Source organism: Sinocyclocheilus anshuiensis, unplaced genomic scaffold, assembly GCF_001515605.1.
Source record: "Sinocyclocheilus anshuiensis isolate Anshui unplaced genomic scaffold, SAMN03320099.WGS_v1.1 scaffold2168, whole genome shotgun sequence".
Classification (NCBI taxonomy): Eukaryota; Metazoa; Chordata; class Actinopteri; order Cypriniformes; family Cyprinidae; genus Sinocyclocheilus; species Sinocyclocheilus anshuiensis.
In genome coordinates, this window is record NW_015546037.1 from 1,145,817 (window position 1) to 1,159,328 (window position 13,512).

General features: G+C 34.7%; 1 protein-coding gene across 1 annotated transcript in view; it reads left to right on the forward strand.

Moving 5' to 3' along the window:
- LOC107698872 (calsyntenin-2-like) overlaps window positions 1–13,512 on the forward strand; it is a 56,667-nt gene that overhangs the window by 13,893 nt on the left and 29,262 nt on the right. The window contains exons 3-6 of the mRNA XM_016500009.1: window positions 2,686–2,881; window positions 5,234–5,442; window positions 5,519–5,668; window positions 12,773–12,958. Of these exons, the coding sequence (XP_016355495.1) occupies window positions 2,686–2,881; window positions 5,234–5,442; window positions 5,519–5,668; window positions 12,773–12,958 (741 nt within the window). The remainder of the gene's footprint in view (window positions 1–2,685; window positions 2,882–5,233; window positions 5,443–5,518; window positions 5,669–12,772; window positions 12,959–13,512) is intronic.

The following is a 13,512-nucleotide window of genomic DNA, read 5'->3' on the forward strand; positions in this document are numbered from 1 at the left end:
GACATACAGTGTGTGTGTGTGTGTGTGTGTGTGTGTGTGTGTGTGTGTGTGTGTGTGTGTGTGTGAATCCCTTTAGTGATCCAGCCTTCAATTCATGTACTCCATACTGATTTTTCAAACCTTCATAACGAACGCTGTCACGTTCATCTCTACAGCCATATTTATGACTATAGAGCATAGCATGAATATATTATACATATCACAGATACTGAGTATCACAGGTCTGTTTATGTCCAAACTACACATCCACGTTTGTGCACAAACTATTGTGTGTTACTGCACAGCTCTCAGGAAAACATCATTCATATCCCTCATATCACTCCACGGTCTCTTTAGTCACTCATAATTAAAAAAAAATCAACTTAATTTAATATTTCATGTCCATTTACTAATTCATTTCTAAAGATAATGTGCATTTTTCCATCAATATTGCAAAATATACCCCTCAGGATGATAAAGCTTGTGATATATAGTAAAAATGTCAATCACTTACATTTAGATTCATGCATTTAGTAGAAGCTTTTATCCAAAGTGACTTTCAAAAGAGGGAGCTATTTATTCCTGATGCACAAAATTGACAATTGACATTGATAAAAACAATATAAACCAAAAATTAAAAAAAAAAGCAAGAACACATGCTGTGTGAACACCCCCTTGCTATATCAGTGTCAGTCAATTTTGATAAAAGCAAAGCTGAAAAAACAAACAAAAAACCCACACATACTTCTGAATGCTTTCTTTTGTTTAATGCATGAATGCACTATTATTCCGTTTTAGTCTTATGCATTCACGCATGCACAAAGATAACCAATGAAAGATTGTGAAATATTATTCAACAAAGGGATGGTTGCTTTTTGCTCCATCTCTCTGGCTCTTTCTCTCTCTGTTGTTTTGTATATGTGGGTTTATTCTGAAGATCAAAGAGAGGAGAGATGGAGAATACTCTTATCTGTGCCGGACAGCAGCACTGTTTTACACAACAGACACACACACACACACGATCATTTTAATAACTAGATTTCACCAAAAGTGAGGATGTTCGCTCATGCAAAACTCATCAGTATTGTGGGTGGCTGCTAGCATCTTGCTGCCCATTTACTATGGTGTTCCATGGTTGCTAAGCTGTTGTAGGTGGTTGCTAGGTGGTTTCTTACTAGCCAAGATTACCTCCATATGAGGTTTGGTGATGATGTCAGCTTGACTAACATTATAAGTCAACTTCAAATAGATATTTTACATTACATTTAGTTATTTAACAGACACTTTTATCCAAAGCGACTTACAAATGAGGACAATAGAAGCAATCAAATCCAACAAAAGAGAATCAATATGTAAGTGCTGTACAAGCCTCGGTTAGCAGTGCAGTACACGTAGCAATTTTTTTTTATATAATAAATAAAAAGAGAACAATTATATAGAATAAAAAAAATAATAGGAAACGCTAGTGTTAGATGTTTTATATATATATATATATATATATATAAAACAAGTCAAAATAATAGGAAAAGAATAGAGAATGCTGTAGTGTTAGAGGCTCTTTTTTTCTTTTTATGAAAACAAGTTAGAATAGAAATTAAATAGAGTGCAGGTGTTAAGTGTTTTTTCTAAATAATAAAAATAAAACATAGATAAAATAGAATTAGAATAGAGTGTTAGAGTTAGAGGGTCAAATGACAAACTGCAAGCCAAAAGTTTGGAATAATTAAAATTTTCTTTATGTTTTTGAAAGAAGTCTTGTATGCTACCGAGACTGCATTTGTTTGATGAAAAATATGGTAAAAACAGCAATATTGTGAAATATTATTACAATTTAAAATAACTGTTTTGTACTGTAAAATGTCATTTATTCCTTTGAGTCAAAGCTGAATTTTCAGCATCATTACTCCAGTCTTCAGTGTCACACGATCCTTCAGAAATCAGTATAATATGCTGATTTGCTGCTTAATTATTATTAGGTCTCATGTATTAAGAATCTTATGTTCTTATTATTATCAATGCTGAAAACTGTTTTTGCTGCTTAAGAATTTTTTAGAAACCATTATGCATTTTTAGGATTCTTTGTTGAATGTTAAAAATAACTACATTTATTTGAAACAGAAATATTTTGTAATATTATAAAACGTCTTGTAATATTATAAATGTAATGCATCCTTGCTGAATAAAAAGTTTTTTGTTTTTTTTTGTATGTTTCCGCAAAAAAATGTTAGGTAGCAAAAATTGTTTTCAACATTGATAATAATATGCTTCTTTGAGCAGCAAATCAGCATATTAGAATGATTTCTGAAGGATCATGTGACACTGAAGACTGGAGTAATGATGCTGAAAATTCAGCTTTGATCCCAGAAATAAATTACATTTTAAAATATATTACAGTAAAAACAGTTACTTTAAATTGTAATAACATTTCACAATATTACTGTTTTTACTGTATTTTTGATCAAATAAATGCAGCTTTGGTGAGCATAAGAGACTTTGTTCAAAAATATATTATAACAAACTTTTGGCCAGCAGCGTATGTCCACTTATATTGACATTTTAAGGAAGAAAAAAACAATAAAAAGCTAAAAAAGTAAACAATTTGCCCCTCACTGAGAAGTCTTTGTGGGATTACATTACAATGAGCAATAGCCCTGAGATTGCAAAGAGCAAAGTCTTAATCTGTGGTCTTCTCTCTCTGTACTGTAGGTGAAATCTGTGGCTTTCACGTGCAGGGGCTCAGCGCTCCGTTCGAGGCTGTGGTTCTGAACCGCACGTCAGGAGAGGGCCGTCTGCGGGCGCATGGACCGATCGACTGCGAGCGACAGAGAGAGTTCACCTTCATCGTTCAAGCTCACGACTGTGGCACGGGACCGGAGGGACACGCAGAGAGGAGATCACACAAGTCAGTGTGTGTTTGAATAAATGCACGTTCTCCACCTCAGTTGGATTCATGTTTGTGACGTTTTGAACTGGAAGGAACACGGTGAACTATTTTTAAAATGATTCATCCGTGCTTGACTCACCTCTCTTGAGTTATTCACAGTTTCTTCTTTGAAGATTTTTATTTTCCTACTTTTAGAGGTTTCCTGTTTCTTGTGTCCTTAAAGTCACGCACCTGCTAGTTGAAACTTTTGAAATAAAAAAGTTTGGCGTCTGTAATTTATGTCTTTTGAGTAAGTCTCTTATGCTCACCAAGGTTGCATTTATTTGACTAAAAAATACAGTAAAAATAGTAATAGTGTGAAACATTATTATAAATTCATAATAATGTTTAATGTTATTTGAATATATTTTAAAATGTCATTTATTTCTGTGATGCAGAGCTGAATTTTCAGCATCATTACTCCAGTCTTCAGTGTCACATGATCCTTCAGAAATCATTCTAATATTCTGATTTAAGAAACATTTCTGATTATTATCAATGTTGAAAACAGTTGTGCTGCTTAATATTTTTGTGGAAACCATGATACAATACTATAAAAAATTAATAGTTTTATTTAGCAAGGATGCATTAAATTGCTCAAAAGTGACAGTAAAGCATTTGTAATATTCCAAAAATCAATTTCAAATAAATAATGATGTTATCAAAAACTGATTTCAAAATTGATAATAAGACAACCATTATTAATAAATGAGTACCAATAATAACTGATAATAAATGAACAAATCAGCATATCCGAGTGATTTCTGAAGTATCATGTGACACCGAAGACTGTAATGATGCTGAAAATTCAGCTTTGCATCACAGGGATAAATTACAGTTTAAAATATATTAAAAAAAAAACAGTTATTTTAAATTGTAAAAATATTTCACAATTTTCCTGTATGGTGAGCATAAGAAACTTCTTCTTACATTAGTGTATATACAGTATTTCATGTTTTTTTTATCTAAGTACTGACTATGAGAAGCAGGTGTCTGACCTTCAGGCATTAAAAGCTTTTAAGAGCTCTTGCTAATGAACGCTACACCTGTTTACCTGCAGACTGAAAGCTGCAAACAAACCCAGAGCCAAAGACGCTTCTCTTTACCTGCAGATCTCCACATAAAGACACTTTAACAGAGCTAATGCAGTGAGCTAGACTGAAGTCCTTTGAAACAAAATGACTTAAAGACATTTGTGAATGCGTGAGATAGAAATGTGGTTAGTGATGAAACCGTGGAAAAAAAGAGAAAAGAGAAAGTGGGACCTTCCTCATTACTCTGTATCTCTTTAATCCATACAGGATTACTGTATCCGGCTTTGACAGCTCGGATCTATGATACCACACACACACACACACACACACACACACACACACACACACGTGCATGGATAAAGGATTAAAGTGAGACTCTAAAGGGCAGTAAAGCTGCAAAATCACACTGCTTTACTAGAGATTTCATGCCTAATGCATATATAAATGTGTTTGCATATGTTCTGGTTTTTAACATCATAACACAGATTAGCAGGGGTGTTTAAAATCCTCTCATTTGTCAGACGAGCTGTTGCCCTTTGCAAAGTATTACTCACTTTTCGTGCTGTCTTTGACATTAATGACGCAATCTTGTTATTTTGGTATATTTTCAGCTCACAAAAGTGTGTCAAGACTGCACTTTTTTTTCTTTCAGACCTTTTTTATATATATATTTCTCTCCCTGAAGACTTTATAATGACCTGCAGGAGAGAGAAATCACAAACGAGATCTCTTTAGTATGTTCGCTGCTTCTCCTGGACAGTGATGGAGAACGAACGGAAACTTTTGAAGCATTTTATTCTGGGAAAAAGACTCCTCTAAAGCAGAGAACACTAATTAGTTCAGATCTGGACCACTAATAATTTCTCATAGATTATTATAATTATAGACGCAAAAAACACAAGACCTGCAGCACAGGCGACTTCATTGGCAAATGCAAAGTCTGATTTAAATAGCATTTAGTCAAAATGACATGATTAAAAATCATCTCCTCTGGTCAGTTCTTTTAAAACACATGTTAATGATGGATTTGTTTCTTACAAGCATGCAGCTTCTCTGTTCATAAGAGGGTTATTGATGGACTGGAGTGGTGAGGATTACTGTGATGTTTTTATCAGCTGTTTGGACTCTCATTCTGACGGCACCCATTTACTGCTTTGGTCATCAAATGATGTAATGCTAAATTTCTCCAAATCTGTTCCAATGAAAAAACAAACTCATCTTCATCTTAGATGACCTGAGGACCATGAAGTCTCCTGGACAATGAAAAAGCAATAAAAAACCTCTCTTTCTTTCTCAGGGCTGTGGTGCATGTGCAGGTGGGAGATGTGAATGAGTTTTCCCCCATGTTTGGTCAGTTGGAGTATCACGGCTCGGTGACGGAGGGCAAAGTGTATGACAGTATTCTGCAGGTGCAGGCATCAGACCAGGACTGCTCTCCACAATACAGCCAGATCTGCAACTACCAGATCACCTCTCAGGACACAGCCTTCGCTATAGACCGCAACGGTTAGTGCACAAACATACAAGGAAGACATGCTAACAGCACTATTCTGTCTGTATTTAAATGTGTGTTTGTGTGCAGGTCACATCAGGAACACAGAGAGCCTGAGCTTTGATAAGAAGTCACATTATAAAATCCGTGTGACGGCGTTCGACTGTGGTCAGAAGAGAGCGGCGCAGGACGCTGTCGTACACATCCACGTCAAGCCCATCTGCAAGCCTGGATGGCAGGGTGAGATCTGGAACTGTTTTAGTCTCGGACACATTTTGCGTGTGAAAATGGACAGGCTTCAGTGGTTCACCAGAGAGCAAAGTCATATTTACAAGTTACCAATTTGTGCACTTTCGAGGAAGCTAATGCACTAAATTCTTCAGTGTTTTCTGTGCACTCTCGTGAAAAAATGTACAACGCTGTTAGTGGGCCAAAAGCTAAAGGTGCCTTATTTACTCATAAATGGTACATTTTAGTACCTTAAAGGTACATTTTCGTACTTTTAAAAACATAATTGTACCTTTTTGTAAAATTTTACAGTTTTGTACCTTTTTTATGAGACTGTACAGCTGGACTGTTGTGAAGTTATTTTAATATGAGTTTTAAATAATTATCAGTGTTGTGTTGGTTTAGTTTATTTTTATACTATTATAGTATTTATTAATATATTTATTAGTTAATTATTATTATTATTATTTTTTTTTTATTTATCATTTTATTATTTACTTATTTTATTCATAAATTATTAATTATTGTTTATTTTTTTATTTTCAATTTTAGTTTTAGCAATTTTAGTAATGTAGCTTTTGTCACTTCATTTATATTTAATTTTAATTCCAGTAATTTAGTATTTCAGATTAAACTTATTTCAGTTAGCTACCAAGGCAACATTTGTCATTTTCATGTGTTAAATTTCCATATAATAATTATATTCTATTTTATTTTATTTCATCTTTAATTTATTTATAATAAACCTGGCCTGGCATTGTATAGTATGAATATTGTTGGCTCTTTGACATAAAAGTGTCAAAAAGGTGCTTTGGTTAAAATTTTCTGCTAAATGTATAAATGTAAATGTAATTTTTAATAGTTTTACTAATAGTAACACTCTATTCATTCTATTATTATTTAAACTATTTCAGATAAATCTGCTCCTAAATTTGCATGTTTAATAATAAACTTAAACTGAACTTGGTGAAGTTTGAATCTGACAGACCATTCAGATTCAAATCTGTGAATCATTGAATTGAACTGGTTCTCTGAAATGAATCATCTGAATAAACAGATTCTCTGAACTGAATCAGACTTCCAAGCATTACTGGATTACTAAAATGAGGAGAGTTTAAGAAAGCGCCTCAGCTTGTAAGACTGTTTGCTCCATACAACGCAACATAAAAACTAGGACTTTTATTTAGTTACTCCCCAACACTAGTGTGCATTTTCTCTTGTTTCATTGATATAATGAATCAATATAATAAAACCTAGGTCAGTGTGGGAATTAGATGCATGTTCAATACTAAAATGCACAAAAAGGAGTAAACAATCAAAATACAGTTCTGGTACAGTAATTCCAGACATTTCCTATGATCTGTGCATGACAGCTTCTCTGTCTAAAACACACACACACACACACACACACACACGGGCCGGTTCTGTGCTTTGAATTTCCTGTCACTTTCTGTCCATCTCTTTCTTTTCCCTTGAAGCTATTTTTGTTTGCTTTTAAACTCAATATAGTATTGACCCCCCTCCCGTCTCTCTGCATCTCTGTTTTTTTTTTCCTGTAGGTTTGTGCTTTTTTCTTGCTTTTGATTGCCGCGGGAGGCTTGCATCAGAATTAACACACACACTTTCATATGATAGCCAGCATGATGCATTATGCGGTTCTTTGAAGGCTCTTGGTATCAGTTTTACTAGCTAAAGACGTGACGCATCTAAAGCAGAGTTGCTCAACTGGTTGCAAAAAAAAGGTCTGTTATGATTGCAGACAGAAAGGAAAAACTAAATAAAATAACATGCAACATGTAAATGGGAAAAGAAAATTCTTCCCCATTTATTATTTTGTTGATGTTGATATGCATCCAATCAAACTTTATTTTAGCACAAATGTCCTCATCTTCGTAAACTGCATTTAAATAAAGTAATTGCTATTCTTTTAACTTTTTAGGTGAATTAAACTGGAAAAAAGGTAACAACTGGTTTTATTCAAATTAAAAAAAACTATTATTTAGCATCACTGAATTAGCCTAAATACATTCATTTATACAAAAAAAACAAATATTTTAAAGGGGTCATATGATGTTGCTAAAAACAACATTATTTTGTGTATTTGGTGTAATAAACGGGCTTGCAGCAACCACATGTGACGACCCCGGGCTGAACTCCGCTTCATCCATGATGAAAGCCGATCTGGCGATCCACAGCGCAAAGTTGATGTATTTCCTCAGCGACCAGCACGGATCAGCTCTAGGCATGAGGAAGCGGATATCGTCCTCTTTTGGAAGACCAAACAAAGTAGTTTCGCTTTCACAACGAAGCACACAGCGTCTCCACAACATGGCGGCGGCAACAAAACTACAGCGAGAATAAAAGTTACGACTTCTTTCTTTGTGTGAACATTTGCACGGTGTTATGCAAATCTTCCCACATCGTGATGTAGACATGTGGGGGCGTGTTAGAACGAGCCGTTTTAGGTAGGTGTGGCTGACTCTTAACTTTTATAAAGAATATATCTTTGAATTTGAGACTTTAGTCTTTGCAACTTTACAGATCTTCTTTATGCACCAAGAGCTTGTAACACTCCAAAGAGAAAGGAAAAATTGAAATCGCATCATATGACCCCTTTAATGGGCTAAATCAGACAAATATAACGCTTTATAAACGTAACTTCAGAAAACCTGCCTGGTGCGGTTAATATTGCACTATTTGCAATGAACTTTTGTTTCATTTCAAGTGCATTTCCTTAAAAACTGATCTTTGAGGACATTTTTTATTGAGCACAGCTGCAATTATACATGCAAAACTTGGTGTGTTTGCATTTTAAAACCTTAGATGCCAGAAACTCAGTTTGATTTTAGCATTTGATTCATTTAGATACATTCAGTCTTCACGCAAACTCCAATAAGCTTTGGAATAAAAGCAATCTGGCTTAGTTTGCAGAAGTCACCTGCATCAATATCATATCATTTGCCTAATACAGTATAATGCATTTCTCATTGCTGCTTGTCTCTGCAGAAATTGCCTTTGCTAAGCGGCTTCCATCTCGTGCAGTCTCTCCACTGATATGAGAGCAGACAGGCACATTTCATTCTGCGTATGTTGAGAAGTAAAAAGCAACAAAAGCATAAAATTATGTTAAAAAGCTCTTTCCATTTTTAACATCTCCTCATGAGTTGTTTCCCAGCTACAGTGGTGAACAGGCGTTGCTAGTTCTCAGTTGTATAAGTGAGTGGGAATTTACCGAACGTGGCACTTGCGTGAGTTAACACTGTACGCAATAACCGCAACCTCACACCAAATTTCAGGCCGTGTAGATAGGCAAGCATAGCCTATATACAAATCATTTAGTAAGCAGAAATCTGAAATTTACCTTAACATATTAAGTTAGAGGAAGATGCGACTGAATTGATGCTTGAAGAATGCACTTCCAGCAGCCATGATAAACAGTTGGCGGTTAAAGTTTTCTATGCACAATTTGATTTGACGAAAGTCACGAGACCTATTACTCACTATCCAATCACGTTGCTGGATAAAAATAAAATTAAAATAACGACCACAAAAGGAGGAAAATAGCAGAGTAAAAGTACCGATACATCACTTAAAATGTACTCAAGTAAAAGTACACCATTTTTTAACTACTCAAAAAAGTACAATTACTGATAAAAAATACTTAATTACTGTAACGTGAGTATTTGTAATTAGTTACTTCACACCCCTGGTTGTAACCCAGAATTAAACATCAAACAACAGTTTTGTAAAAACAAAACTGTGAATATGAATTTGTAAAATAGAAGCTTTTACAAGTCAACATTCAATCAAAATGATCAATCAAACCAATTTATATTCTTAAAGTGATAGTGCACCCAAAAATGAATATTTTGTCATCATTTATTCACTCTCATGTCATTCCAGTCCAAACCTGTATGATTTTCTTTCTCCTGTCAAAATTTTAAAAAATTTGATTTGAAAATTAATATTCTATAAAATACTGCTTTAAATGGTGACAGAACTTTATATTTACAACTTTATATTTATATAACAAATATTTGTTATATATATTTACTCATATTTGTCCTCCCCTTCAACTGCCTTTTCACCATCCAGTCAATTCCCAATGGATAAAATCAAGTAAACTTTTGGTCTAGAGTAGTTTGTGTCTCCCAGAATGCACTTTGATGTGTCTCTGATGTGATTGTCCCTCAGGTGAGTTTGGAGACTCAAAACATGTTCCTCTTTACTCACACACACACACACACACACACACACACACACACACACACACACACACACACACACACGAGGGACGAGGAGACGCTGGAGAATATGTTGACAAGACTTTATTTGCACCAAGGAACCAAGGGAGACAAACACAGGAAGACGTTCACACGAAGACGTACAACAGCGGACAGAGAACTTGGGACTGGGAACACCATTTATACACACACACAGGAGGAGGGGATTTGTTATATATATTTACTCATATTTGTCCTCCCCTTCAACTGCCTTTTCACCATCCAGTCAATTCCCAATGGATAAAATCAAGTAAACTTTTGGTCTAGAGTAGTTTGTGTCTCCCAGAATGCACTTTGATGTGTCTCTGATGTGATTGTCCCTCAGGTGAGTTTGGAGACTCAAAACATGTTCCTCTTTACTCACACACACACACACACACACACACACACACACACACACTTGGTAGAAGCTTCATGCCAATTTTTTTTCCAGCCCACTGGATGGTGACAACTTGAGTAAAGGCCATTTGTTTCACATCTGACATAAAAGCATGAAGGAGAGAGAAAAGTAAACAGCTCCCCGTTGTGTCTCATAAGCAAGGGTGAGTAATTCAGCAGGGGTGGACATGCACTGTCCACACACACACACACACATTTTGTAGTTACCTTTAGGCTCCCTCCATCCATAAAATAATCATTTTCAGCTCCAAATTCCCAAACCCAGCAGCTCAAAGTGTGTTTGTGTGTGAGCTAATATTTGTGTGGTCTGTATGTGAATGCATGTTTACACAATCCATTTAATACTGTCCGCCCTTTTTCACCCATAAATTCCTATTAAATAACCACTGGCTATAGATTTCATTACAGCCACAATGTAGCCTGAAGAATCTAATATCTCGCCAGACGCACTAAGAGCTCTGGGTAACAAACCTCAAATATATTATAAATTATAACTGAATAAAACAAAAAGAAAATGATTCTTCTTCATTAAAAAACAAACAAATGGGCTTATTCAGTTAGTTACATAAATAATTTTTTGCTACTTGTCATATTTGTGCTCCAAAAAATACCACAGACTGACTGTACTGAATATATAATATTATATTTAATATATACTCAGGGTGTATCAAGTATATTTTTATTAAAATTACAAATTTAAGTAAATATCACACATGTAATTACGTCAAACCAGTTTAACTAGTAAAATTAAAGTGAATAAGTACATACTTTTTGTTTTACTCAATTGTTAAGGCAAGTGTTTATATGTTTTTTTTATTTTATTTTAGACATACATTTTTAGTTTGTCACTGCACTGATATTAGCACAGCTATGTTGACTAAATGAAGTAACAATCACCAAAATCATTTTATAACCATCCTTCAACCAAACCCAACTGTAACCATAAAAACTTCAACAACAAAAACTCTAGTCCTTCCTGGCCTTTTAAACAGCGATTTCCCTGTACTCATAAATTCATAAAATAACTCTCAATTCCAACATTACCAATTCAGTCCTAGACAAAGCATGCTAGGAACTAATAATCAAGCTTGCAATTTCAGCTCATGCATCAAACAACTATTCATGTAGTCCCAACACAAATTAAGTAAACTTTATTTTTACATATTCAAAAAAGTTCAGCAGTTGTGTTGATTTAGCTCAATTTCATTTAAATAAATGAGCAGCAATTTCTAAAGACCAGAATATCAATGTCTAGAGACTTGAGGGAGGGTTTTTTTTTTTTACAGAACTTCTTGTTTTTTTTACCTGTTAACAGCAGCCTAGTATCATGACTGAGAGTTCTGCACATGCAAACATCACTCACATTTTCTCCAGAAGTGTAGTTGTTGAGAATAATGCACCGATTTCAGCAAATATGACAACGCAATGCTGAAATATCTACCAAAACAAAGCTGTCAAGGGTAGAAATGTAATCTGCTCAATATGTTTCAACCCTGACCTGTGTGCAGTTGTTTCAGTGTTATCAGTAAATAGTGAAATTTTTCTTGTTGAATATCCTGTCACTCTAAAATGCAACAGATTATGGAAGTAAAATTGGTTATGAACTGCACTTCATGTTGACTCTAACACATAACACAGCTGTCTATAATGATTTATCTACAGCTGATAATGCAAAAATTACATGCTTATACACTGTTAGAAAAACAATGCAACAATAGTATCATAAGAGTACATATTATTACTAATATGCCCCATTTAGGAGTAAAGAAGGAACAAAGGAGACCGTTTGTGCCCCTGTGTTACCTCTAAAGGTACAATTTTTGGTAACACTTTAGTATAGGGACCAATTCTCATAGTTGCTTATTAGCATACATATTATTAACATATTGGCAGTTTGTTAAGCAGATGTTCTGCATGATCATATTCTATGTCCCTAATCCCAATACCTAAACTTAACAACTAACTATCAATAAACAGCAAATTAGGAGTTCATTGAGGAAAAAGTCGTAGTTAATGGTTTGTTATTGGTGAGAATTGGACCTTAAAATAAATTGACCCAATTTTTGCAAATTTTTTCTAAAAGTGTAGGTTTTGGACACTATATAGTATACCATGGTAATCTTTGATGGTGTACCATGATATTTCCATTTGATACCATCACTATATATTATAGTCCCACCACAGTACTAACTTTGTAAGTGACAATCACTAAGTTTAAACTTGTGAACGTTTTGGCTCATGCACAAAAGAAGGTTGCGTTTCTTCAAGGTGTATTTGAAATGCACGTCATGTTGGGGAACTGACTTGTTAATTGTGTGGAAGTCTGGAAAACACTGTGACCTCAATATCTTCATTTTCCAGCTCAGTGACATTATCGCTCTTTCTAATATTTAAGCTACTTATCAAAACGTTATCTAACTTTCTTTCTTCCCAGGCTGGAGCAAGCTCGTTGACTATGAACCAGGAATGGGCAGTAAGCTGTTATTTCCCAAGATGCACCTGGAGACATGTGCGGGATCGGTGTCGTGGATCAGGACCACAGTGGAGCTGGAGACGAGCGGTGCTGGGAGAGGCTGTGACAGACAGTCTTACTCTGAACGATCCTTACAGAAGCTCTGCGGTATGATTAACTGCTATTTATTCCATTGCACGCTTCCTCATTTCTCTTGGGTCGGTTTAATTACAAAATGTGCCTGAGGGCTAAACTAGTCAGACAAAACCTCCACCCTTGTCCTAGAATATGTATGTGTCTCAGTGCAGAATCATTAGCAGTGTAATTTATCCATATCAGAGGGATTGTCTTGAGAAACTACAAATGAAGCTATAAAATACAAATACGGTCCTTTTATATGACATGTGTCAGCATATCCTAATGCATTGGACTCTATGGGGTGAAGAGTCATATTAATGGTGAGATAATGAATGATATGGTAATGAAATCCCACACAAAGCAAAAGCTGACCTGAAGTCATCGTAAGATTTCTTTCTTAAGATGACAAGCTGTGGAAATTTCTTAAATTTTAATATAATTTTCTATAAAATGTATGTTATATAATATTTTTTGTTAAATTAAATATTAATAAAAAAATTATATATATATGTATATATATATATATATATATACATATATATATGTGTGTGTGTGTGTGTGTGTGTGTATTTTTTTTTGTAAAA